The following is a 25,447-nucleotide window of genomic DNA, read 5'->3' on the forward strand; positions in this document are numbered from 1 at the left end:
GGAGACTTGAACTCAGGGCCTGAGCACTGTCCCTGGGCTTCTTTTCTCAAGTCTAGCACTCTACCACTTGATCCAAAGTACCACTTTTGGCTTTTTCTGTGTATGTGGTACTAAGGAATTGAACCCAGGGCTTCATGCATGCTAGGTAAGCACGCTACCACTAAGCCATTTTCCCAAACCTCCCTAGTTTTTCTTTACTGGTGAAATAATTGAGCCACAAGTTGTTGTAAACTTTTTTTTTTTTTTTTGCTTTTGCTAAGAATTGCTGTACTGCTTTCTGGAAACAGTTGTGCCACTTACTAGCAGACTAAGAATGAGTGTTCTTACTAGCAGACTAAGAATGAGTGTTTTGGCTTTACCAGAATTTTAGGGTTTGATTTTCCCCCCAAAAATTGTTTTTATAAATAGAAAAAACCCATTGATGACCTAATAGGTGTAAAAAATATGGAAGATTTACTTTAATTTGCATGTCTTCGATTGCTAGAAAGATCAAACTCGACTTGTAATCAGTTTTTGTTTGTATTTCCCCTTTCGTAAGCTATTTTGATGCTGTTGTTTTGTTCTGTGTGTTTCACAAGTGCCTGTTTATTCAGAACACCAGCTCTTCTATGGTTGGAGGCTCTAGTCAGGCATGCAAGCCAGCATCCTAGGCTCCTCTGCCCCTCCATGGTTCTGTGGCTGTCATGGTCAGCTGACCTCCATGGTCACTGCAGGGCAGAGGCTACAGTGGCTGCTGGGAAAGAATACCCTAGTTGCTCAGCAAGGACTGGTCAACTGTGGAGTTAGCCCAGAAGGTTCTGGAGGGAGGTGTCTGTGCCCAAGGGCAGAAGATCCTTGAACAACCAGGCTTAGGAAAGCAATGGGACCACCTTTAGTTACTAGAGTCCACGAGGATCAGCTTGCTCCTTCCTCAGTCTTGCTTTCCATGTCTGAAAACACAAAATGCATGCATGCATTTTGTGGATGCATGCATGCATGCAACCACCCACCCACCCATCCATCTACCCATCCATTCACTCATCCATCCACCCACCCACCCAGCCATCCACCCATGCATCCATCCATCCACCCACCCACCCATCCATGAATTCATCCACCCATCCATCCATCCATCCATCCACCCACCCACCCATCCATCCATCCATCCATCCACCCACCCACCCAGCCATCCACCCATGCATCCATCCATCCACCCACCCACCCATCCATGAATTCATCCACCCATCCATCCATGTGTCCATCCACCCACCCAGGCATGTATACATGCATCATCTACCCATCTATATGCATGCATCCATCATCAATCCATGCATGCATGCATCCATCCATCCACCTATCCATCCATTATGCATCCATCCACCCACCCACCCATTCATCCACCCATGCATGAAGGCATGCATACATGCATCCATCCACAGAGTAATTTCTCAGCAGTATTTATGAAGGGGCATGGGGGGGATAGCTGCTTTCTCAGCCTGTGGTCTACCCAAGGAATGGTAAATTAATGTGCATCTAAGGTAGAATGAAAGAAACAAAGAGAAAAGCCATGGCATGGGGGAACAGTGGAAGGGAATAGCAGCCCCATCCAGAGGAGAAACAAATCAGAATGCAATTGATGGTGCCTCTTTCTTTTAGATAAGAGATCCAGCTACCTCCTCCAGGTAGAATACCTGAAGGGACAGGGGAACACCTATGGATTGGTAAGAAAATGTTCTATTCTGTCCTTAAGTCCCTCCAGCAGTCTGTCCACCCATCCATACTCCCATCCATCTGTCCATCCATCCATCCATCCATTCATGTATCTATTTCACCATGTATCAATCTGCCCATCCATTCATCCAACCACCCACTGTCCATCTGTCTGTTCATCCACCCATCCATCCGTATATCCATCTCTCCATTTGCCTGCCCACCCATCCATCTATTTATCAATCTGTCCACCCATCCATTCAGCATTTATTTATCCATCATCTATCCATCCACCCATCATTTATCCTTTTATCTATCTCTCCATTCTCCTTCCCATCCATCTATCTATCCACTCACCATCCATCTATCCATCCATCTACCCACCCAACCACTCACCCATCCATCCACCACCCACCCATCCCCTCATCCATCCATCCATCCACCCATCCATCCACCCACCCATCCCCTCATCCATCCATCCATCCATCCATCCACCCACCCAGCCATCCACTCATTCATCCATCCATCCACCCACCCATCCATCCATCCACCCACCCACCCATCCATCCATCCACCCACCCATCCATCCATCCACCCACCCACCCATCCATCCACCCACCCACCCATCCATCCATCCATCCATCCATCCATCCATCCATCCATCCATCCATCCATCCATTCACCCACCTATCCAGCCTTCCAGCCAGCTTCCCACCTCCCCACCCACCCAGAACGATTCCTCGGCAGTATTTCCCCAGGGGCAGGTGGGTGTGGCTGCTTTCTTTGCCCTCTCCAGACTCCAGCGGTCTCTCGCACAGGAGCTCCGCGGCACAGAAGTCCAGGTTCACCACAGTGTCAGAGCAGAAACTGCTGGGGTCCCTCTCTTCCTTGGGGTGGAGGTGGAGCTGGGGCCTCAGGACCCCGGCATCTCGGGAGCCCCACCTCCAGGTCCAGGCTGGGAGGCTCTTCCCGCCCCAGTGGGGGGCGGGTCATTCAAACCGCCCCGGGGAGTGTCGCAGGGTCCTGGGGCAGCTCTGGTCTCCGCACGTGTTTGCCGCCTTCGTGCTGCCGCCCGCAGGCGGAGGAGGAAGGCTGAGCCCTCCGAGTGGGCAGCCAGCTCTGCGGCGACTTCATAGCGTGCGGCTGGGTGCCAGCGAGGTGTCCGGCCGGCGGGCGCGGCCGCTCCGAGCGCCGGGACGGCACGTGGGCCGGCCCTGCCCAGCGCCCAGGGCCGAGATGCGCGCCCTCCTCCCCGCGGTGCCCCTGCTGCTGCTGGGGACGCTCCGGGCCTTCCCGCAGGTACGGGGTGGCAGGGACGGGGTGGGGGCGCGGAGAGTGGGTCTGGGGCGCGTGGGGGGGGGTGGGGGCGGACACGAGCGCACAGCGGGATGGGGCCCCCGGGTGGGACGATCTGGGGCGCTGGAACATGCAGCTGCCCACCGCGGGGAGGTTGACTGGAGGGGGCAGATCTGGGGAACTCATCCATTCACTCACTCATTCATTCATTCATCTTGGCTGAACTGAGAGCCTGTCTCGGGTCCCCAGGCAGATCAGGGGAGGCTGGTGGGGTCCTATGCGTGAGAGGTGGGTCCCCTTCATCAGAAGATGGGACTGGCTTGGCCCGGCTCTTAGCTGCTGGCCCCTGGCCCCTACCTCAGCTGTCCACCTGCTGTCCGTGGCCAGGTGGGGAGGGGGAAGGGGCAGGTGTTGGGGCAGCCAGGTGGCCAGGGGTGTGGGCTGAGGGCCTGAGGCCTGTGATGGGCATTTGTTCCTGGTGGGTGGCCTGAGTTTGGGAAATTGAATTAGGAAAACTTAGTACCTTCTAGCAGCCAGTCAAGTAGGCGGTGGGCAGGGAGAGAGACTCAGCTATTGGACAGGAACTGCCAAGCCAGCCCGAGCCCAGGCAGGGGAGACAGCCCAGGCTGAATGGATGGTGCAGTCATGAACTTGAGATGAAGCTCCCACCGCGGCTCTATATTGGTTCATCTCTTTGCTGTCCCACACTGGAAGGAAAGCCAGGGCCAGATTGCCTTCCAGGGGGCTGGTAGTGATCTCCCTCTTTTAACCCATATTCCATTGGTCATATCAGAGTTTCTATTTTGTGTGAAGAGATAAGGGAGATAGCACATGTCCTGGTTTTAATTTGTATTTCCTCATTGCCTAGGAAGCTGAGCACCCCCCACTCCCGAGGGGGTAAAGGTCTGGGTGGTGTTTGGCTGAGTTGCCTACCATGCATGGTGCCGTCTCTGCTCCCTCTGGTTTTCCAAGTGAAGGTTTAGGAATAGAGTAATACTTATTAAAAAGAAATCTCAAGTCAGGACTTGAATTTCCAATCTTTAAAAAAAAAAACAACTCTGTCTGGATAGGCACTGGTGGCTCACACTTGTAACTTTAGTTACTCAGGAGGCTGAGAGCTGAAGATCAAGATTGGAAATCAGCCTGGACAGACAAATTCTGAGAACCTCTTTATCTCCAGTTAACCAGCAAAAAGCTGGGAGTGGAGCTACCAGAAAACCGGAAGTGGCGCTCTGACTCAAAGTGGTAAAGGGCTAGCCTTGAGCAAAGGAGCTCAGAAACAGCCCAAGTCACTAGTTCAAGCCCCAAGACTGAACACACACACACACACACACACACACACACACAAACTCCATCTGCCTTTTCCAAAAGGCTCCCATTTTGCAGTAAATGCCTTCTTTTCTGAGAAAGAATTGAATGGTCCCTGTTTTTGTTTTTGTCAGTCATGGGTTTTGAACTCTGGGCCTGGGCGCTTGTCCCTCAGCTCTTCAGCTCAAGGCTAGCACTCTACCACTTGAGCCACAGCGCCACTTCTGGCTTTTTCTGCTTATGTGGTGCTAAGGAATCGAACCCAGGGCCTCATGCATGCAAGGCAAGCACGGTACCACTGAGCCACCTTCCCAGCCTGGTCCCTGTTTTTGTAACATGCCCAGGATCACTGTGGTGCACAGGGATCCCAGGACAGGGCAGGGCATCATCCTTCTGATGACCTCTGTTAATTCCCCGCATGCCAGATTCATGCCCCTGGGGTTGGGGCCGTGGGCGTGGCTTCAGGGACAAGGGTGCGGGCGGGGCCATGGGCGGGGCCTTGAGCTCAGTGGGTGGGGAGGGCAGAGAGGTCTTAGAGGGCTGGTGCGCTGGGGGCGGGGCTTAGAGCTCAGTGGGTGGAGTCTGTGGGCAGGGTTCTGTAGGCCAGGGCTTCCTGTTGGAGTTTCCACCTGAAAAACTTGTCTAGAAACCCCAAACAGTGGCTGCTCACCGAGGTGGAGGCTAGGCTGGGGTGTCAGGAGCGCCCTGGAGCAGGGTACAGCCTTGCTGGGACCGGGGCCCCTTACTGGAAGAGGCCAAGGCTCCCACTCATAACTGACCTCAGCCGGCTTCTGAGTACTTGTGATTCATGTGTGTGTGTGTGTGAGTGTGTGTGTGCCTGTCTGTCTGTCTATACTGGGGCGTGAACTCAAGGCCTGGGCACTGTCCTTGAGCTTATTTTTCATGGCTGGCATTCTACCACATGAGGCACAGATCCACTTCCAGCTTTTTGGTGGTTCACTTGAGATAAGAGTCTCACAGATTTTCCTGCCTCGCTGGCTTCAAACTGCGGATCTGATACCTCACTCTCCTGAGCAGTTATGCTTACAGGTGTGGGCCACTGGCACCGAGCCGCTGTACTTTCTGGCCCCACTCAGCCACGCGGAGTGGGGAAACAGGGCAGCCTCCTGACATGGTCGCACACGGGAAGGAAAAGGAGCAGAAGAGCAGCCAGCCTGGGGAGTCGGGGCCCCTGAGGTGCTGGGGGACAGGGTGGGGTCTGTGTGGCCTCAGTGAGAGAAGGCAGAGAGCACCAGGCCCAGAGTTCAAGCCCCAGGACTGACAAAAATAAAATAAAATAAGGGCTGGGAAGGTGGCTCAGTGGTAGAGCGCTTGCCTTGCATGCATGAGGCCCCTGGATTCGATTCTTCAGCACCACATAAGCAGAAAAAACCAGAAGTGGTGCTGTGGCTCAAGTGGTAGAGTGCCAGCCTTGAGCTGAAGAGCACAGGGACAGCGCCCAGGACCAGAGTTCAGGCCCCACAACTGACAAAAAAAAAGAGTAAAAATAAAATAAAACCTCCAACGTGGAGGTTTTTCTTCTTCTTTTTTCTTTTGCTTTGTTTTGTTTTCCAGAGTTAGAATCGGATGACACGCTGTTTGGGAAAGGGTCACACACTCTGCCTCTCTTTGGTCCTGAGACTTGAGCCTCACCTCCTTCTGCTCCACATCCAGTCCACCATCCACGGAGGGCTCCCTGTGCATCCCCCCTCCCTCCCAGTCCTGCCCCTCCCCATCCCTGCCCCCTGCTGCCCTGGCTGGTGCCCGCCTCTCTCTTCCTGCTGGCATCCTCTCCACCTTCCAGCAGTAAGAGGAAGTACACACGTTCTGTAAGAGCCTGCTGAGTCCCCACATTGGCTTATCTCTTGACATAGAACGTTCTGCTTTTCCCTTGTGGTTCAGCAACGTTCTGTCATCATCTAAAAGAGTTTTCTTTATGAATTAATTCCCTAGGTGCTTTTTTTTTTGGGGGGGGAGGATTGGGGCTTGAACTCTGGGCCTGGGTGCTGTCCCTCAGCTCTTCAGCTCAAGGTGAGTACTCTACCACTTGAGCCGCAGCGCCACTTCTGGTTTTCCGGTGGTTTATTGGAGATAAGAGTTTCATGGCCTTTCCTGCCCAGGCTGGCTTTGAACCGCGATCCTTAGATCCTAGCTACTCAGGAGGCACGGTCCACTGGCACCTGATTTTGTTTTGTTTTAATTGCATGTTTCTGATGGGCCTGTTATGGAAGCCATCCTCATGGAACTTAACATCTACACCTGGCCGGTGCATGGCCTCACGTGCCTAATCCGGGGCCTGGCTCCTGTTTTGTTGCTGGACGAGGGCCATATTCATTTTGTTTTGTTGCTGCAGTAACAAAATGCACGAGGCTGGACACTTTGCAAAGCAAAGAAGTTGGTTTCAGCCAGTTTTGGAAGATGGAAGCCTAGAATTGGATGGCCTCATCTGCCCCTTGCGAGTCTTTCTCCCCACCTGGCTGCGCCACCACATGGCAGACATCATCATGGTCAGAATATGCAGGAGAGAGGATGTGGTGAGGCGAGAAACGGGGGAGATTCAGGCTCAGCCTTGCCCTCTGAGAACTAGCCAGAGGCCTAAATAGAACTGTATTAGTCACATGCTGGTGGCCCACACCTGTACTCCTAGCTATTCAGGAGGCGGAGATCTGAGGATCCAAGTTCAAAGCCAGCCCAGGCAAGAAAGTCCGTGAGACTCTTTTCTCCACCTAAGCATCAGAACACTGGAAGTGGTGCCATGGTTCAAAGTGGTAGTAGTGTCCTATCCTTTAGCAAAAGAGCTCAGGGACGGTGCGTAGGCTCTGGGTTCAAGCCCCATGACCAACTGAAAAAAAGAGCTACATTAATCCTTGCCAGGGCGACACCCCAGGGACCTCGCACTGGGCCTTTTCTCTTGAAACACCTACTCTGAGGACCTCACTTCCTTCTGGGGGACATGCGTAAAATTATCTCCACACCCTCGCGGAGCCGCTAGCTTCTTCTCCTTGCTGTTTCCCATAGTAGCTGTCATTACCCACAGACTTACTTGTTTAAAACAATGTGAAGTCCGCCTCTCTCTCTCTCTCTCTGAGACAGGGTCTTGCTATGTAGAACTTTGGCTCTCTGCTTCCCCAGTGCTGGGATTATAGGTCTACATCACCATGCCCAACCACAAATTATTTCCCTCTTATTCTGTAATACTTAAATCCAAAGTGATTGTCAGCAGGCTAAAACCAAAATGCCAACAGGGCTGGTTCCTCTGGAGGTGTGGGGCAGAGTCAGTTTTTCTTTCTTTCTTTCCTCCTTCCCTCCCTCCCTCCCTTCCTTCCTTCCTTCCTTCCTTCCTTCCTTCCTTCCTTCCTTCTCTTTCTCTCTCCCTCCCTCCCTCTCTCCCTTCCTTCCTTCCTTCCTTCCTTCTTTCCTTCCCTCCCTCCCTCCCCATCTCTCTCTTTCTCTTTCTTTCTTTCTTTCTCTCTTCTTTCTTTCTTTCCCACTTTTAGGGCTTGAACTTTGGGCCTGGGCACTGTCCCTGAGGTCTTTTGCTCAAGGCTAGTGCTCTACCACTTTGAACCACAGTGCCACTTTGTTTTCTGGTGGTTAACTGGAGATAAGAGTTTCATGGAGGGGGCTGGGAAGGTGGCTCAGTGGTAGAGCGCTTGCCTTGCATGCATGAGGCCCTGGGTTCGATTCTTCAGCACCACATAAGCAAAAGGCCGGAAGTAGTGCTGTTGCTCAAGTGGTAGAGCGCTAGCCTTGAGCTGAAGAGCTGAGGGACAGTGCCCAGGCCCAGAGTTCAGGCCCCACAACTGGACCCCCCCAAAAAAAAAGAAAAAGAAAAAGCCAGAAGTATGCTGGGCACCAGTGGCTCACGCCTGTAATCCTAGCCACTCAGGAGGCTGAGGTCTGAGGATTGCAGTTCAAAGCCAGCCAGGGCAGAAAAGTCCCTGAGACTCTAATCTCCAATAAACTACCAGAAAACCAGAAGTGGCGCTATGGCTTAAGTGGTAGAGCACTCGCCTTTAGCTGAAGAGCTGAGGGACAGCATCCAGACCCAAAGTTCAAAGTTCAAGCCCCATGACCGACAAAAAAAAAAAAAAGCCAGAAGTGGTATTGTGGTTCAAGTGGTAGAGTGCTAACCTTGAGCAAAAGAAGCTCAGGGACAGTGCCCAGGCCCTGAGTTCAAGCCCCAGGACTGACAAAAAGCCTGGGCTGGCTTTGAACCATGATCCTTAGTATTCATTCTTCTGGGTAGCTAGGATTACAGGTGTGAGCCACTGGTGCCTAGCCAGACTCCGTTTCTTGCCTTTTCCACTTCTGGAGGTGACCTGGCCTCCTGGGCTCAGGCCTTGCCCCCTATCTTGACTACTGGCAGCCCAGAATCAAAAGGACCTTGCTTCTGTCATTTTCATAACTCATTTCCCAACTCGCCAAGTTTTTCTTCTGTCTTCTTTTTGCATTTGTGTGTGTGTGTGTGTGTGTGTGTTACTAGTAGGGCTTGAACTCAGGGCTTCACACTCTTTCTTTGCTTCTTTGCTCAGGGATGGCACTCTCTCACTTGAGCCATGGCTCACGTTCAGCTTTTTGGTGGTTAACTGGAGAGAAGGAGTCCCTTGGACAGCCAGGATCACTCCCAGGTGGCCTGGAATGGTGGATAAGCTGACGGATTTGGGGTGAAACTCCAGGTCTCCAGGTGAAACAGCCAGTGGCAGGTGGGAGCCAGAGGCAAGAAAACAATTCAAAAAGCAGCCTGGAGCAGGACGGGGGGTGGTAGGGGGGAGGGGAAGGGGGCCATGGTTTCTGAGCGCTAAGACCGTGTGCAAATGGGTGTCCAAATCCTGGTTGTAACAAGGCCCTAGGCAAATTTTGTAACTTCCCCCCTGTGTCTCAGTTTCTCCATCTGTACAATGAGGTGATAGCTGTTAGAATGACTTTTCCCGCCAGAAGCAAAATTGTTGTCTTCGAATTCTGGGGTTTGAACTTAGGACCTTCTGCCTAGCACTCTACCACTTGAGCTATGCCTCCAGCTTGGCTTTTTTGGAGTCTTGCAGACTTTTTTGCCCAGGGCTGGCTCTGCACTGTGATCCTCCAGATCCCATCCTCCTGCATTGCTACTCCTTCCTAGTAGTTCTTGAACGTTAAACCTGGCATGACTCCCTGGGTCGCTTATTCAAATACTGGCTCCTATTTATTTATTTATTTGCTGGTTGTGGGGCCTGGACTCTGGGCCTGGGCGCTGTCCCTCAGCTCTTCAGCTCAAGACTAGCGCTCTACCACTTGAGCCACAGCACCATTTCCAGCTTTTTCTGCTTATGTGGTTCTGAGGAATCCAACCCAGGGCCTCATGCATGCAAGGCAAGCGCTCTACCACTGAGCTACCTTCCCAGCCCTGGCAACTGTTTATTTAATTAAACCCTCAATTAGTCAGGCTGGAGTGGGGGCCTGGATGGCGTATCTAGCAAGGTCCCCGATGATATGCCATTGTGGCTGCTGGTGGTGATCCTGGGCCTGGAGTAACGGGCAGGCAGAGGGCAGGCGGGGGAGGGGTCGCTGTGGATGGGAAGGGAGCTCACTTTGACTGTACACCAGCTCTGGACTCTTTGGGGATTTTGCTTTTGGCTTTATGCCTTGCTCTCCTTCCCCAGCCCGCCCTCCACAGGTGTGGCCTAGCCTGTTTTATGTTATTTGATTTGAGTTTCCCTTGTGCTGCTTGAGACCAGGTGGGACTTTTTGAAAGTGAAATTTACCAGGTCTAATAGGGAAAACCAAGCGAACCTACAAATAGAAGGCCTAGAGACGCAAGGTTTCTTTTCATCTTGATGGAGCCGAGATTGGGGCTCAGCCCCTGTACCTACAGTCCCGCATACTTGCACACACCTCGCTTCGCTCGAACCTGCGGGGGAAACCCCGCCCAAAAGCCCCCCTCCAGTCCCCGGGCTACCCCCCACCCACTCCTCCCATTCTCATCCCTCTCTCCTGCCAAGTAGGTGCCACAGCCAAGACCCAGCTGCGTCTTTCTTGGGCTAGGGGGGTGGGGGAGGGTACTTGTGGCCCATCCAGCGTCTGGGCCGTGCAGATGGAGTGGTGGGTGGCTGAAGTTCTGAAGTCCGAATCTCCAGCTGCCACAGAGGCCACCATGTCTGCCCAAAGCTGGGATGGGTGAAAGAAGGGCCCTTAGGGTGGGAAGAAGGCGCGGTGCGGGGGTCAGCATGATAGACAGGGAGACCGCAGGGCAGAGCCGGGCGGTGTGTGGGGTGCTGGGCCTTGGGCCTGTTTGGGTGGCCACATAGAGGGCTGTCAGCATGGGGTTCAGGGTGGGGCTACTAGTTCATGGGCGGTGGGGACCCTGATGTCTTCAGACGACAGTTCTGGGTGGCAGACCCTTTGGGTCAAGGTCGAGGGTCAGCTGGCCACACTCAGATCCTGAGCAGGCCACCAATGTGGTTTTGGAGCGGACCCCCGGCCTGTGGAGCAGGGTTCCCATGGTAACGGGCCTGAGGGGCTGCTGGGTTTGGAGACCACCCTTGTCCCCAGTCCCACCCCAGTGGGGGTGTCGGGTGGGAGTTGGGCTGGGGAGGTGCTTGGTGTCTGAGGCTCAGCTGCGGGCCCCTCCTCACACCTAGGCCCCATCTACTGTTCTGGAATGGCCAGGGGACCCCCAAGCCTCGGCCCCTGGCCACTTCCTCCAGAAACCCCATGTTCTTTATTTCTTCTTTGGTGGGGCTGGGAAGGACAGGGAGGAGAGCCCACACTCCCCAGGGACAGCAGCAAGATGGCACCCCCTAGTGGCCAGCCAGAGACGCACAGTGGTTGGACCCGCCACCTACCCTCGGCCATCATTTCATTTGTGGTTTGTTACGCTGGCTTCACTTCTTGATCTCTCTCTCTGTAAATACACAAATTATTATGGCTACTTTTTATTTTGCTAAACGATTTGGAGGATAGCTTAAAAACATTTTAACCTTTACCCTTAAATATTTCAGCGTGTGTGTGTGTCTGTGCACGTGCGTGCATGCGTGCTCCAGTGCCAGGATTTGAACTCAGGACCTTGACACTGTCCCTTTTGCACTCAAGGCTATCACTCTACTCTTCGAGCCACAGCTCCACGTGAATTTTGGTAATTAATTGGAGATTAGAGTTTCAGGGACCTTACTGCCTGGGCTGACTTTGAACTACTGTCCTCAGATCTCAGCCTCCTGAGTAGTGATGATTACAGGTGTGAGCTACTAGCACCCAGTGCTGCATGATTTTTATATGTAGACATCTCTTTTGTTGTTCATCATGAGCCTTACACTCTGCCTGGGCAATGACCCTGAGCTCTTTTGCTCAAGGCTAGCAAGGCTGTCCCTTTGAGCCACGGCTCCACTTCTGGTTGTCTGGTGGTTAATTGGCGATAATTGTCTCACAGTCTTTCCTGCTTAGGCTGGCTTTGAACTGTGATCCTCACATCTCAGTCTTCTAAGTAGCTAGGATTACAGGCGTGAGCCACCAATGCTCACTGTGTAGACATCTCATAGATTAACCATGTCAGCCTGAGCAACACAGTGAGACTTTGTCTCAAAACAAAACAACGTGCTGAGAGGTGGTCAAAGAGAGGGGTGCAGTTGGATGGAGGAGGAAGGGCGGGCAAAGGCAGTTGCTGTATTCAATGAACATTATGTACAGTTTGAACATGTAACTTGAGGGTAGGGATGGGAGAGGGAAAGGTAGGAGAAAAAGATGGAAGAAGTAACTGATCCAAATGCATTGTTCTTGGGCTGGGAAGGTGGCTCAGTGGTAGAGCGCTTGCCTTGCATGCATGAGGCCCTGGGTTCGATTCCTCAGCACCACATAAGCAAAAAGAAAAAAGCCGGAAGTGGCGCTGTGGCTCAGTGGTAGAGTGCTAGCCTTGAGCTGAAGAGTTGAGGGACAGCGCCCAGACCCAGAGTTCAGGCCCCATGACTGGACCTCCCCCAAAAAAAAAAGAAAGAAAAAAAATGCATTGTACTTGTAAGCGTCAACCCAGAAAACCATTCGGACACACAGTCACCTACGAGAAAGAAGAAGCATTTAATGTCATCCAGAGGCTGACAGGCCATGTCTTGCGGGATAGAGAGTAGCAAACTGCTCTCGCAGGTGGATAGAGTGTCAGGAGTCTGAGGGCAGAAGGAAGGGGCTGGGGCAGGAAATCTTTGTGGTCACAGCTGGCCCCTGGAGATGGCAGCCAGCCAGGACAGGACGTTCTGTAGCTGGCTGGCAGCCAGGGAACACGTCCCAGCTCAGAGGCTGCACATTCTGTATCTAGCATGTAGCAAAACCAGTATATCTTACAGCTGTCCTGTAGCCAGGGGAAACATCTTGGCGCAGAGACAATACATTCTATAGCTGGCACCTTGAGATCAAACACTAGGACCAGCATGAGACCGAAACTTGTATCCGGACTCCGTTGCTGATGTAGCTGGGACTGGTGGGAGGAGACAACCGCGGCTGGGCCCGGCTTTGTGAAGAACTCAGGGCAAGGGCTGAGTAGCTGACACACCTCATAATCCAACTTGTGGAACGGAAACCCTTTTGTACGGCTACTTTAAAAGTAGGTGGATAAGGCTGGGAAGGTGGCTCAGTGGTAGAGCGCTTGCCTTGCATGCATGAGGTCCTGGGTTCGAGTCCTCAGTACCACATAAGCAGAAAAAGTCGGAAGTGGCACTGTGGCTCAAGTGGTAGAGCGCTAGCCTTGAGCTGAATTGCTGAGGGACAGTGCCCAGGCCAGAGTTCAGGCCCCAACGACCGACAAAAAAAAAAGTAAGCTGAGAGCTGGTGGCTCACACCTGTAATTTTAGCTACTGAGGAGGCTGAGATCTGAGGATCACAGTCGGAAGCCAGCCCAGGTGGGAAAGTGTGAGACTCATTTTTTTTTTTTTGGGTCCGGTAGTGGGGCCTGAACTCTGGGCCTGGGTGCTGTCCCTCAGCTCTTCAGCTCAAGGCTAGCGCTCTACCATGGAACCACAGTGCCACTTCTGGCTTTTTTCTTTTTTGCTTATGTGGTGCTGAGGAATCGAACCCAGGGCCTCAGGAATGCAAGGCAAGCGCTCTACCACTGAGCCACCTTCCCAGCCCAAGTATGAGACTTTTTATCTCCAATAAAAACTACAAAAAAGCGGGACTAGTACACACACACACACACAGAGTTCTCATCCTGATTTATCTTCTCTAATATGAGCCAAATTTCAGGCCTGACCTTGACACTGGTGACCACCAAGGTCTCCAGGCTGCAGTCTGGAGGGGGATGGGTGTCTAGGATCCGTCTGGTTTCTTTTTTTTTTTTTTTTTGCCAGTCGTGAGGCTTGAACTCTGGGCCTGGGCGCTGTCCCTCAGCTCTTCAGCTCAAGGCGAGCACTCTACCACTTGAGCTACAGCGCCATTTCCCGTTTTCTGGTGGTTTATTGGAGATAGGAGTCTCACAGTCTCTCCTGCTGGGGCTGGCTTTGAACTGCGATCCTCAGATCTCAGCCTCCTGAGTAGCTAGGATTACAGGCGTGAGCCACCTGCGCCCGGCTCCTTCTGGTTTCTCACCAGCTTCTCTGACTCTCCAGGAGCTATCCCAGAAGTCCAGTTGTGCCGGAGACCCCAGCTTCTACCATGACCAGGCTTCAGGGAAGTGCTGTTACCGCTGTCCTTCGGGTGAGAAGGGAGCCAGGGTTGGCATGCGGCGGGTGTTGGTCCTCAGGTTCTGGTTATGGGGGTAGGGGGTAGGTGGGGACCCCGGGAGCCAGAAGTCAAAGTGATTGGTTGCAGGTTTCCCAGGACCATCCCGACTGTGTCAGATTCTGGGGAAGACTGGCTCAGAAGAGCAGGGGCCAGGAGGCGCTGTCTGGGCGGTCCCCTATCTGGGCCTTGGGGCTGAGTTTATGACAGTGTCAGGAGCAAGGATTTTAGGAATGCTAGTACCAGTGATTTACACCTGTCATCCTAGCTACTCAGGAGGCTGAGATCTGAGGATCATGGTTCAAAGCCAGCCCAGGCAGGAAAGTCCCTGAGCCTCTTATCTCCAATTAACCCTCTGAAAACAGGAAGTGGAGCTGTGGCTCAAGGATAAAAGTCAGGGAAAGCAACCAGGGCCTGAGTTCAAGCCCCAGAATGGGCACAAGGGAAAAATGTTTGTAAAGAAGAATATACTAGCCACAGGGAGAACAATCACGTGCTCTCTGCTTTCTACTTCTTTCCTGTCCTCCTTGTCCCCTCCCACCCCAGCTCTCTACTTGGAAGCTGGGACTTAGGGAGGGAGGGAGGGGCCTCGCTTCCTCTTACGCCCTCAGCCCCAAGGCCCAGTGCAGGAGAAGGCTGAGCGGCACCGGGCCTGCTCGCTGGGTGGGGCCTTTTGCTGGAGTTTTATTGACCCCATGCTTCCGAGCAAGCCACAGAGGAAAACCAAAAAACCCTCCTTCTGTCTCGTACGGAAATTTGTGACATTTTGTCTGCTCTCTGCCATCAGCGCTCCTGGGTGGTACGGTTGTACGTAGGCAGGTTGGTGGAGGAAGGAAGTTGGGAGATTTTGGGGTTTGACAAGCTCAGACTTTTTCAAATCCTCTTCACCCAGGCCTAGAATGTGTGTGTGTGTGTGTGTGTGTGTGTGTGTGTGTGTGTGTGTGTGTGTGCGTGCATGCATGAATGCTCACCGGTGCCAGATGTGGGACTTGAACTCAGGGCCTGGGTGCTGTCCCTTAGCTTTTTCGCTCCAGGCTAGCACTTTACCACTTGGGCCCAGCTCCACTCTGTTGGTGGTTCATTGGAGATAAGAGTCTCACAGATGGGCTGGGAAGGTGGCTCAGTGGTAGAGTGCTTACCTTGCATGCATGAGGCTCTGGGTTTGATTCCTCAGCACCACATAAATAGAAAAAGCTGGAAGCGGCGCTGTGGCTCAAGTGGTAGAGTGCTAGCCTTGAGCTGAAGAGCTGAGGGACAGTGCCCAGGCCCAGAGTTCAAGCCCCATGACCAAAAAAACAAAAACAAAAAATGTCTCACAGAGTTTCCTGCCCTGGCTGGCTGTGAACCTTGATCCTCAGATCTTAGCCTCCTGAGTAGCTGGGATTACAGGTATGAGCCATTTGAGAGAACTTTTTCTTTTTTCTTTTGTTAGTCATGAGGCTTGAATTCTGGGCCTGGGCACTGTCCCTCAGCTCTTCAGCTCAAGGCTAGCACTCTACCACTTGAGCCACAGTGCTACTTCTGGTGTTCTGGTGGTTTATTGGAGATAAACATCACAAACTTTCCATCCTGGGCTGGCTTTGAACCATGATCCTCAGATCTCAGCCTCCTGAGTAGCTAGGATTACAGGCGTGAGACACCAGCGCCCAGTTTCTATCTTCTTCTTTAACAATTTTGTGTGTGTGTACATGCTGAAGCTGGAGCTTAAACCCAGGATCTCTTGCATTTCTCTAGCTTTTCTGTTGAAGGCTAGTGCTTTACCATTTGAGCCACACCTCTAATTCTGGCCTTTTGCTGGTTAATTAGAGATAAGAATCTCTCCATTCCTCAGTACCACATGCACAGAAAAAGCTAGAAGTGGCACTGTGGCTCAAGTGGTAGAGTGCTAGCCTTGAACAAAAGAAGCCCAGGGACAGTGCCCAGGCCCTGAGTTCAAGCCCCAGGACTGGCAAAAAAAAAAAAAAGGTGGAGTGCTCTGATTGGCCTGTAGGGTCACGTACTCATCCCAACGCAGAAAGGGATGAGCCACGCTGATTGGCCCTCCTGGGTCATGTGTTGTGACTTGGTAGCAAACTGTGGGGAGCACCTGCCCGCAAGAATGTGGCTGGACAGAATGTGGGAGGGCAGGGGAATCCCCAGAGCCATCCCAGGTGCCCACTACCCCTTCTTCTACCGTCAGCCTCTGCCGCTCCGTCCCGGTAGGGTGGGGGCAGGTGTTGTTTTGCGTGGTTCTCAGTCAGCCTGGGTTAGGGTCCTTGGGGCCATGGCTCCCATTGCCCCCCAATTCCTGCAGAGAACAGGATCCCTGCCAAGAATAATGACAGCCAGGGCCCAGCATGTGCTTACTGGAGGCTCTTTACATAAGCCACACACACAGTCTCTTCAATCTGGTCAACAAGGCTAGGAGATGGGCCTTACCACTGATTTACTGTGAATGAAGGTATCAGAATTGCCCCTGAGCCCTCAGTGGACAAGTAGCTGCTCTGGAATCCCAGCCCTCCTTCCCCCCTCCGCCCCCTGCCATCTCTAGCACACAAGCTGACAGACACACTTAGGGGTTGTAGCGGGAGCTGGAAGGGGCTCAGAGATGGCAGGTGGGTAAGTCTCTCCCTCAGTGGCCTGGCCTGGCACTTCTCTGCTTCTTTTCCCAGGCTGGTCCCAGTTGAGGCCCTGCCCGCAGAGGTCTGCGGACTGCAGGAAGCAGTGTGAGCCCGATTACTACCTGAATGAGGCGGGCCGCTGCACGGCCTGTGTCAGCTGTTTGAGAGGTAAGGGGCTGTTCTCGGGGATCCCCTTCCCCAGGGCTTGGGGGGACTCCCGTGAGGAGCCTGGGGTTTTGGTGAGCATAAACTCCAACCTGGCTCCCAGGAGACTCAGTTTATCTTTCTGAAAGTGTGATCTTCTGGCTCTGTATTTTGGGTGTGTGTGTGGTGCCAGGATTTGAACTCCGGACCTCAGGACTTCAAACACTTTGCTGGGCAGGTGTTCTCCGACTGGAACCACACCTCCAGCCCAATACTTTTCTGAGATGTAGTGTGTTTCCTGAAGGCTCCCATGGGCCTGGGCACTGTCCCTCAGCTCTCCAGCTCAAGGCTAGCGCTCTACCACTTGAGCCACAGCATCACTTCCTGTTTTCTGGAGACAAGAATCTCACAAACTTTCCTGCCTGGACTGGCTTTGAACCGTGATCCTCAGATCTCAGCCTCCTGAGTAGCTGGGATGACAGGCGTGAGCCACCAGCGCCCAGCAAAAGACTGGCTTTGTCTCTTGCTTTCAGAGGTGCCAGGCCCCGCTCATTTGGCTCAGTGCATCATGGGAAGTGCCTATGGAGGAAGAAGCCTATTTCCCTCATGGCAGCCAGGAAGTAGAGAAGAAACAGGAAGGAGCTATAGGCCCAATTTCCGCTCTAAGGCCATACCCACAATGACCTATTTTCTTCTAAGCTCCACTCTCTTTCTTTTTGTCGGTCATGGGGCTTAACTCTGGGCCTGGGCGCTGTCCCTCAGCTCTTGAGCTCAAGGCGAGCACTCTACCACTTGAGCCACAGCACCACTTCTGATTTTCTAGTCGTTTATTGGAGGTAGGAGTCTCATGGTCTTTCCTGTCCAGGCTGGCTTTGAACTATGATCCTCAGGTCTCAGGCTCCTGAGTAGCTAGGATGACAGGCGTGAGCCACCTACTCCTGGCTTATTCAGATCCTTTGTGCATTAAAAATTAACACTTTAGGGGCTGGGGGTTTAGCCCAGTGGAAGGGCACCAGCTCGGCGCGCGCAAGGCCCTGGGTTTGGTCCTCAGCCCTGGGGAAAAAAAAAGCTACAAAAATTAACATTTTAGGGGCTGGGAAGGTGGCTCAGTGGTAGAGTGCTTGCCTTGCACTCATGAGGCCCTGGGTTTGATTCTTCAGCACCACATAAGCAGAAAAAGCCCAAAGTGGTGCTGTGGCTCAAGTGGTAGAGCGCTCACCTTGAGCTGAAGAGTTGAGGGACAGCTCCCAGGTCTAGAGTTCAAGCCCCACAACTAACAAAAGAAAAGAAAGCTGGAGGGTGCCAGGGGCCCTGCCCACGGGAAGGCCATGCAGCTCTGAGCAAGTCTTGGGTGTCCCCCGACCCCTGTCCCGCACTCTCTGACTCCTTGCCCTGACCCGCGTGTCCTTCAGATGACCTTGTGGAGAAGGCGCCGTGCGTTGGGAACTCCTCCCGCGTCTGCGAGTGCCGCCCTGGCATGTTCTGTACCACCTCAGCCACCAACTCCTGCGCCCGCTGCTCCCCTCACTCCGTCTGCCCTGCGGGGTGGGTGGTCCAGGTCCCAGGTGAGCCGCCAGCCGGGCCCGCCCCGCCCTGCCGGGGCCAGGCCTGGCTGGAGGAGTCGCGTGCAGTGTGAGGGTCCCAGCCACGGGGCTCCCAGCTGCAGGCCGAGGGACTGGCCTTCCTTTCTCCACTTGCTGTGTGACCTCGGGCAGGTTCCCGTCCTCTCTGTGCTTCAAAGGGGGGCAGGGGGCGGTCACAGGTGCCCCGGCCCAGGACACAGAGGACAAACGCGCATGCGTGCATTCACCTGCTCACACCCACGGCCCCCGCCGGGCCCTAAATGGCTTCCTCCCCTCGCCTTTCAGAGCCTGGCTCTTGTTCGTTTCGCACTCGTAGCGCTTGAACTCAGGACCTCCGGCTTCCCGAGCCAGGGCCCCTCGCCTTGCTTGTGGCTGGTCATCTGGGAGAGTCTGTCTCCCAGCCTCCAACTTCATCCTCCAGATCTCAGCCTCCTGAGCGGCTGGGATTCCAGGCGCGAGCCACAGGCAGTCCCGGCTCGGCTCTACCCCCATCCTTCACTCTCCCGCTCTCCCGGATCTGTGTGTGCTTCTCCCTGCCACAGGGCCTTTGCACATGCTGCTGCCGCCCTCAGGAACACGCTTCCCTTCCCATTCACTTAGTTGATCATACGCACTTTAGCTCTGTGTTCCAGTACTGCTTCCTCGAGGGTCCTTCCCTGTTCTGGAAGTCACATCCTCACCTGTGGCTTCTGGAAGTCACATCCTCACCTGTGGCTTTCGGAGCGCGCGTGCACACACACACACACAAACACACAGAACACACGTGGGCATTTGACCCTACCTGGGTTTGCCCAGGGTGAGCATCTCCCACCCAGGATGGACAGCAGAGGGCAGTGTGCCCCTGAGTCTCTGTCACACCCCAACTATCTGATCAGTACCCTGCAGAGAAGCTGGTCCCACAGAAAGCTGGGTGGAGCTGAGGCTGGGTGGGGTCCCCTACCTCCCCCCCCCCAGGGGGCTCCTGGTCACAGACGAGCACTGGCCACGGGGCAGCCGAAGCCTGGCGCCCGGCGGGCGGGCATTGGGTGGAGAGCTCTGGTCTGCTCCTCGGCTTCCTGGGACTTTGCAAAGTTTGTATCTGCGGGTTCTGTTCGCACCCCACCCCTTGGGCCTCGGTCTCCACCTGCAAAAGGGGGTCTTGGGACTTGAAGGCTTGAAGGCCTTTCCAGCTAACTTTTTTTTTTTTTTTTGGTGCTAGTCCTGGGGCTTGAACTCAGGCCCTGGGCAATGTCCTTGAGTTTGTGTGTGCATGTGCGCATGCGTGTGTTTGCTCAAGGCTAGCACTCTACCACTGGAGCCACAGCACCACATCTGGCCTTCTCTGAGTCGTTTATTGGAGACGAGAGTCTCAGAGACTTTCCTGCCCGGGCTGGATTTGAACCTCGGCCCTCCAATCTCAGCCTCCTAAGCAGCTTGGATTCTAGATGTGAGCCACCAGTGCCTGGCTCAGCTAGCTTTGTAAAGAAGTTGGATGTGACAGGCGTGGCTTGGGCCGTGTTTACCCCGAGCAGGTCTGTGTGGCTGGAGGGGTACAGTAGAGGGCTAGTCCGGCCTGGCACCCCAGTACCCTGAGGGGGGGAGGGCTGCTGCTGGTCCCGGTCTCTGGTCACAGATGCTGAGATGGGGAGAGCGACCCCCCCCAGCAAACCCAGCTGCCCGACCCAGGGCAGTGAGGGCCAGGAGGGCTCGAACTCGCTGCTCTCCCCACGCCTCGGGCTTGGGGTGGCGTCTGTTCGGCAGACTGGGGGCTTCCGGATGCCAGTTCTGAATCTGAAGCCCCCTCTGGCCCTCTCCCCAAGGCACAGCAGAAAAGGACACTGTTTGCCAGCAGCCTCCCCTCCCTGGCTCCAGCGACACCAACCCACAGGACTCCAAGACCCCCACCAGGTGACCCTCCACCCCTCCCCTCCTGCCCACCACCCTCACCCACAGCAGGTGTTGGGGGGTGGGTTGGGTCAGGGCTCCATTGAATCCTGAATGATCTCCCAGAAGGCCTTGGGACTCCAGCTCTTGCTCCCAGGTCTCTATGTGGGGATGGAGGTAGAAGATGCTCCGCAGCCCCATCTCCATAGAAACGGCAATCCCCGCCCCATGGGGACACACCGTCCCACCCCTGGCTTCTCCTCCCGCAGCTCTGCTCCCCCGGCCGCTGCCAGGACCTCCCATCCCTGGAGGAGCAGCGCCCTCCGGCTGGGAGGGACGGCCAGTCTCGCGAGGACTCCCAGATCCCAACCAGGTAATGTCCCGGGTCCTCGGCTGTCTCCCCGGGTGGCGGCAGCCACAGGTGGCGCTGAGGGACGGGGCAGCCATGTCACGCGGCACAAGGGGCCAGGCAGAGCGCCTGGGCCCACATGGTTTGCGTGCTGTTCTCCGCATTTCTTTCCTTTTTTCTTTTTGGTGCCAGTCCGGGGGTTTGAACTCAGGACCTGGGCGCTGTCCCTGAGCTGCTTTGTGCTCAAAGCCAGCACTTCTACCACTTGAACCACAGCTCCATTTCTGGCTTTTTGGTAGTTTATTGAAGATAAGACTGGGATTTTTCTGCCTGGATTGGCTTCCAACTGCAATCCTCAGATCTCAGCCTCCTGAACAGGCAACATGTGGTCAGCCTTTCCCAGACTCCGTAGGCCTGGGCCCCAGGGCAGGTTTGTGTGGGAGTACTGTCCCTGCCTGCATTCAGGGTGCTGTGGTGGAGGGGTGACCCCTGCCCATGCCTACAGGTCCCCCCCCCCAGCTCCCTGATGCAAGATCAGGCTTGGATCTGTTCTTTCTGTCCTTCCTGTGACTGGCAGGTTGGGCTTGGCTCATCTAAAGCAGGTTTTAAACGTTTGTCTTGTTTCTCTTTGGGGGCTCTGGTCATTAGGAAAAGCATGTCTTGGCTGGTCGCTGGTGGCTCATGCCTGTAATTCCAGCTGCTCAGGAGGCTGAGATCTGAGGATCGAGATTCAAAGCCATCCTGGGCAGGAAAGTCCGTGATATTCTTATCTCTAGAAGTGGTGCTGTGGCTCAAGTGGTAGAGCGCTCACCTTGAGCTGAAGAGCTGAGGGACAGTGCCCAGGCCCAGAGTTCAAGCCTCACGACCGACAAAAGAAAAGAAGCAAAGCATGTCTTGGTCAGGCACCAGTAGCGCATGCCTGTAATCTTAGCAACTCAGAAGGTTGAGATCTGAGGACTATGGTTTGAAGTCATGCCAGGCAGGAAAGTCCATGAGACTCTTATGTCCAATTAACCACCAAAAAAGCCAGAAATGGAGGTATGACTCAAGGGGTAGAGAGCCAGCCTTGAGTGATAAAGCTCAGCTGGGCGTGGGTGGCTCACTGTAACCCTAGCTACTCAGGAGGCTGAGATCTGGAGGATTGCAGTTGGAAGCCATCCCTACAGAAAAGTCAATGAGACGTCACCTTTAAAACAACCAGCAAAAAGCTGGACTGGAGGTGTGGCCCAGGTGGTAGAGCACCAGCCAAATGAGCGAGACAGGTAAGCGTTTAACCCCAGTAATGACCCCCTGAAAAAAAAATTTTCCTGAAATGATTGGGCTGGTCCAACCTTGATTTGTGTGCAAGGCTGCTTTATTGGGTGGTGATAGACACGTATAAACCACTGATTCATGGGGTGGAGGCAGGGAGGTAGGGGCTCATGAGAATGGGAATTTCTACAAAGTTCTGGAAGGTTAGGGACGAGGGGCACAAGTAGAGGAAAGGTCACTCCGTTGTGGGTGCAGACCGAGAAGCACGGGTGGGAATTGGGGACCATAGCAAGACATGGGCATCAGTCCTGCAGGATCGGAGCCGGTGTGTTTGTTCTGGTACGGTAGCTGGCCGGCTGTCGACTCCGGAGGAAGGTCTAGGGGGAGATGGGGCAGCCAGTCTGGAGCTGGCACTCCCTGCCGGGGACTCTCTCCTTATTCAGGGAAGACCCACCACGAAGAAGAGATATTAAGGAAGCCCCTTCCCAAAGACTGGCATATTCAGCAGAGTCCTTAGTTATGAAGTAGGAATGAATGGGGCGCTGGCGGCCCACACCTCTCATCCTAGCTGCTCAGGAGGCTGAGATCCAGAGCGTCAACGTTCAAAGCCAGCCTGGGCAGAAAAATCTACCAGATGCCATTGCAATCAACCAGCACAACGCAGGGCTGGAGGCGTGGCTCGAGTGGTAGAGGCCAACTATGAGCCAGCAAGCCGAGCAAGCACGAAGCCCTGAATTGAGGCCATGGCATTGGTACATTGAGCTAAGAGTATGGGTGAGAGATCTTCAGCTTTGTAAGGAAAACCAGCCCTTTGCAGGTCAGGATGCATAAACACACGTGTCCACAGAAAAACAAGACACCGTTACATCTGTACGGTGGGCACAGAAGGCTGTGCAAAAGAAGCTGACGTCAGGGGACAGGAAACGACTTTCACTAGCGTGCATCGTCTTGGCTCTTAATTCACCCCCTGTACTTGCCCAGTTAAAGGAGTGGATCTCAAAGCACGTTTGCAGTGAGCGCATGTGGTGCGCATGCTGGCCGGTAGAGGGCGTGGGAGAGCCGCTGCGGGGAGGAAGGAGGCGTCTCTTGCTCCATGACATATTGACCTGTCAGCAGGACAAATCAGGGCCACTCTGAGCCCTGAGGTGCCCTTGGAGTACGCAGTGCCCAGCCACACTCCAGCCTTCCTATCAGCCATGAAGGTTTTCCTCACATGGTCACCGTGTGCTTCCAGACTCACACCGGGGCACCCCAAATCCCCATGAGACGGTGAGATTCTCATCTCCCAGTCACTCCCAGAAAACTGGAAGTGGTGCTGTGGCTCAAGTGGTAGAGTGCTAGCCTTGAGCTGAAGAGCTGAGGGACAGTGCCCAGGCCCTGAGTTGAAGCCCCATGATGATGATGATGATGAAGAGGAGGAAGAGGAGGAGGAGGAGGAGGAAAGCTTTATAGACCTTTTAGGTCTGAAACCATTTGTATTCTGTCTCCTAACATGATTGTAATTCAGCTGGGCAAATGAGCTGGTCCAGACCTAGGAGGGAGGTAATGTGGCCCACAGAGAGCGCTCTGGACTGGCCCTTGGGACGTCTGCGTTCGGGCTCGAGTTTGGGTTCCATGGTTCTCTCTGTCCATATAGCAAGGTGGCTGGGTCAGATCCGAGGTGCCCAGCTCTGGGCTGGGGCTCACAGACATTCCGTGTGGCCAGCACAAGGATCCAGCTGGCCCTCCTGGTGCTTGCTCTTGAGACGTGAAAGACGTGTGCAGCTGCCTTTATCCCAGCCCATAATTGGAGACAACGTGAGGCTGTCCGCTGGTGATGGATGAATACATGGTGCATCTGTTACCTCTGAGCTGTTTTCAGTGGTGGGCGCCAATGGCTCACGCCTGTCATCCTTGCTACTCAGGAGGCTCAGATCTGAGAATCGTAGTTCAAAGCCACCCCAGGCAGGAAAGTCCATAAGATTCTTATGTCCAGGTAACCAACAGAAAACCGGAAGTGGAGCTGTGGCTCAAGTGGTAGAGTGCTAGCCTTGAGCAGAAGAGTTGAGGGACAGTGCCCAGGCCCTGAGTTCAAGCCCCATGACTCGCAAATTAAAAAAGAAAGAAATTTGAAGTGGAAAGTCAGTGATTCTAGGCATCATCAGGGCCTTAAACTCAGGGCCTCAAGCTCTTGCTGCTTGGATTTTTTCATTCAAAAGGTGGATCTCTATCACTTGAGCCACACCTCTACTTTTGGCTTTCTGCTGGTTTACAGGAGATGAAAGTCTCATGGACTTGTCTGCCAGCCATGGCTCTGAGCCATGCTTCTCAGTTCTCATCCTCTTGAGTAGCTTGGACTACAGGCATGATCCACTGGTGCAGCTCTAAGGCAGCATTTTAACCACTAGGAGACTTCAGGTTGCTCTTAAATCAGAAGGTCTGGGTGGCCGCAGCTTCTCTGCTTTGATCTCCTGAAAAAGCCGCCCAATCATCTCAACGATAGTGGCAGAAGCCCTGCTGTACAAACAGCTCCTTGAGTCACTCACCGGTCCCCGCCGGTTGTCTCTCTTAAAGACCCCAACTGTTTGGCACTGGTTCGAAGATTTCCCCACCCCCTTGCAGGTATGGCCGAAAGAGACACGACCTTGGAGCCGCTTCCCTTGGGGACCTCCCCAGACTACAGCACCCCCCAAAACAGCAAGACACCTGCCAGGTGATGCCCCCCATCTTCTGCCTGCAACATCTGGGGACACCTAGGGGTGGCCTGGCCGCGGGTGGAGGGGCTGTGACCTTGGAAGGGCCCACAGGTCATTTCGGGGAATGTGTGTCCAGCTGTGAGCTACAGGATTGGAAAGCCCCCCAGTCCCTGTTTTTGCCATGCCTGGCAGAGACTGCAGGCAGAGATCCTGGGTGTGCCAGGCCTCGGGTTGCATGCTCTGTAGACAAAGCCTCATCCCTGCGCATGCACTCTGCTTTTCTGTCCGGATGCTCACTCCTGCCTTGGGCTCCTCTCCCTGCAGCACCACCCTGAGCCCGCTGCTGGAGTCCAAGACCAGCAGGACCGTGTTGATCTCCACCCGCTCTCTCCCCTCCACCCGGAAACCCATTCTGAATGCAGGTACTAATCACCTCCCAGTGGCTCTGATTACCACTCAGAAAGTATTGACGGGATGATTTCATGACCTCAATTTGGTGCCTCCGTTTTTCTCAGCTGTAAAATGGAAGCGCAGGGGCAGTGCAGCGAGTGGCCAGTACCTCACCCTGTATGTTGGAGGCTCTTTGGTACCCAGTTATTCCCTAGGGCTGGCAGTTCTTAGATGCTGCCACTAGGTGGCAGTAGTGCTCGGGCCAGCCAGGCTCAAAGTGTGGCCCTGGAAAGCATCTCTATCAGCCACACCCCACACCTACATCCCAACAGCCATGGAGCGTTGCTGTGGCCAGGTGGTTTTACTTGTAATCCTAACTATTGAGGAGGCTAAAATCCATAGGATTACGATCCAAGTCCAGGTCAGGCAGAGAAATCTGTGAGACTCTGCCTTCAAAATAACCAGGAAAGGAGCTGGGAAGGTGGCTCAGTGGTAGAGCGCTTGCCTTGCATGCATGAGGCCCTGTGTTCTATTCCTCAGCACCACATAAGCAGAAAAAGCCAGAAGTGGTGCTGTGGCTCAAGTGGTAGAGTGCTTGCCTTGAGCTGAAGAGCTGAGGGACAG

The 25,447-nt window shown here is 54.1% G+C and overlaps 1 protein-coding gene across 1 annotated transcript in view; it reads left to right on the top strand.

The window, feature by feature from the left end:
• Nucleotides 1-2,925: 2,925 nt before the first annotated feature.
• Tnfrsf8 (tumor necrosis factor receptor superfamily, member 8) overlaps nt 2,926-25,447 on the top strand; it is a 36,674-nt gene continuing 14,152 nt past the window's right edge. Inside the window, exons 1-9 of the mRNA XM_013031898.1 lie at nt 2,926-2,988; nt 13,857-13,944; nt 16,620-16,736; nt 18,125-18,277; nt 20,095-20,182; nt 20,428-20,531; nt 24,360-24,450; nt 24,758-24,855; nt 24,949-25,019. Coding sequence (XP_012887352.1) covers nt 2,926-2,988; nt 13,857-13,944; nt 16,620-16,736; nt 18,125-18,277; nt 20,095-20,182; nt 20,428-20,531; nt 24,360-24,450; nt 24,758-24,855; nt 24,949-25,019 — 873 coding nt within the window. The remainder of the gene's footprint in view (nt 2,989-13,856; nt 13,945-16,619; nt 16,737-18,124; nt 18,278-20,094; nt 20,183-20,427; nt 20,532-24,359; nt 24,451-24,757; nt 24,856-24,948; nt 25,020-25,447) is intronic.

This window comes from Dipodomys ordii, unplaced genomic scaffold, assembly GCF_000151885.1.
Source record: "Dipodomys ordii isolate 6190 unplaced genomic scaffold, Dord_2.0 Scaffold6, whole genome shotgun sequence".
NCBI classification, from domain to species: domain Eukaryota; kingdom Metazoa; phylum Chordata; class Mammalia; order Rodentia; family Heteromyidae; genus Dipodomys; species Dipodomys ordii.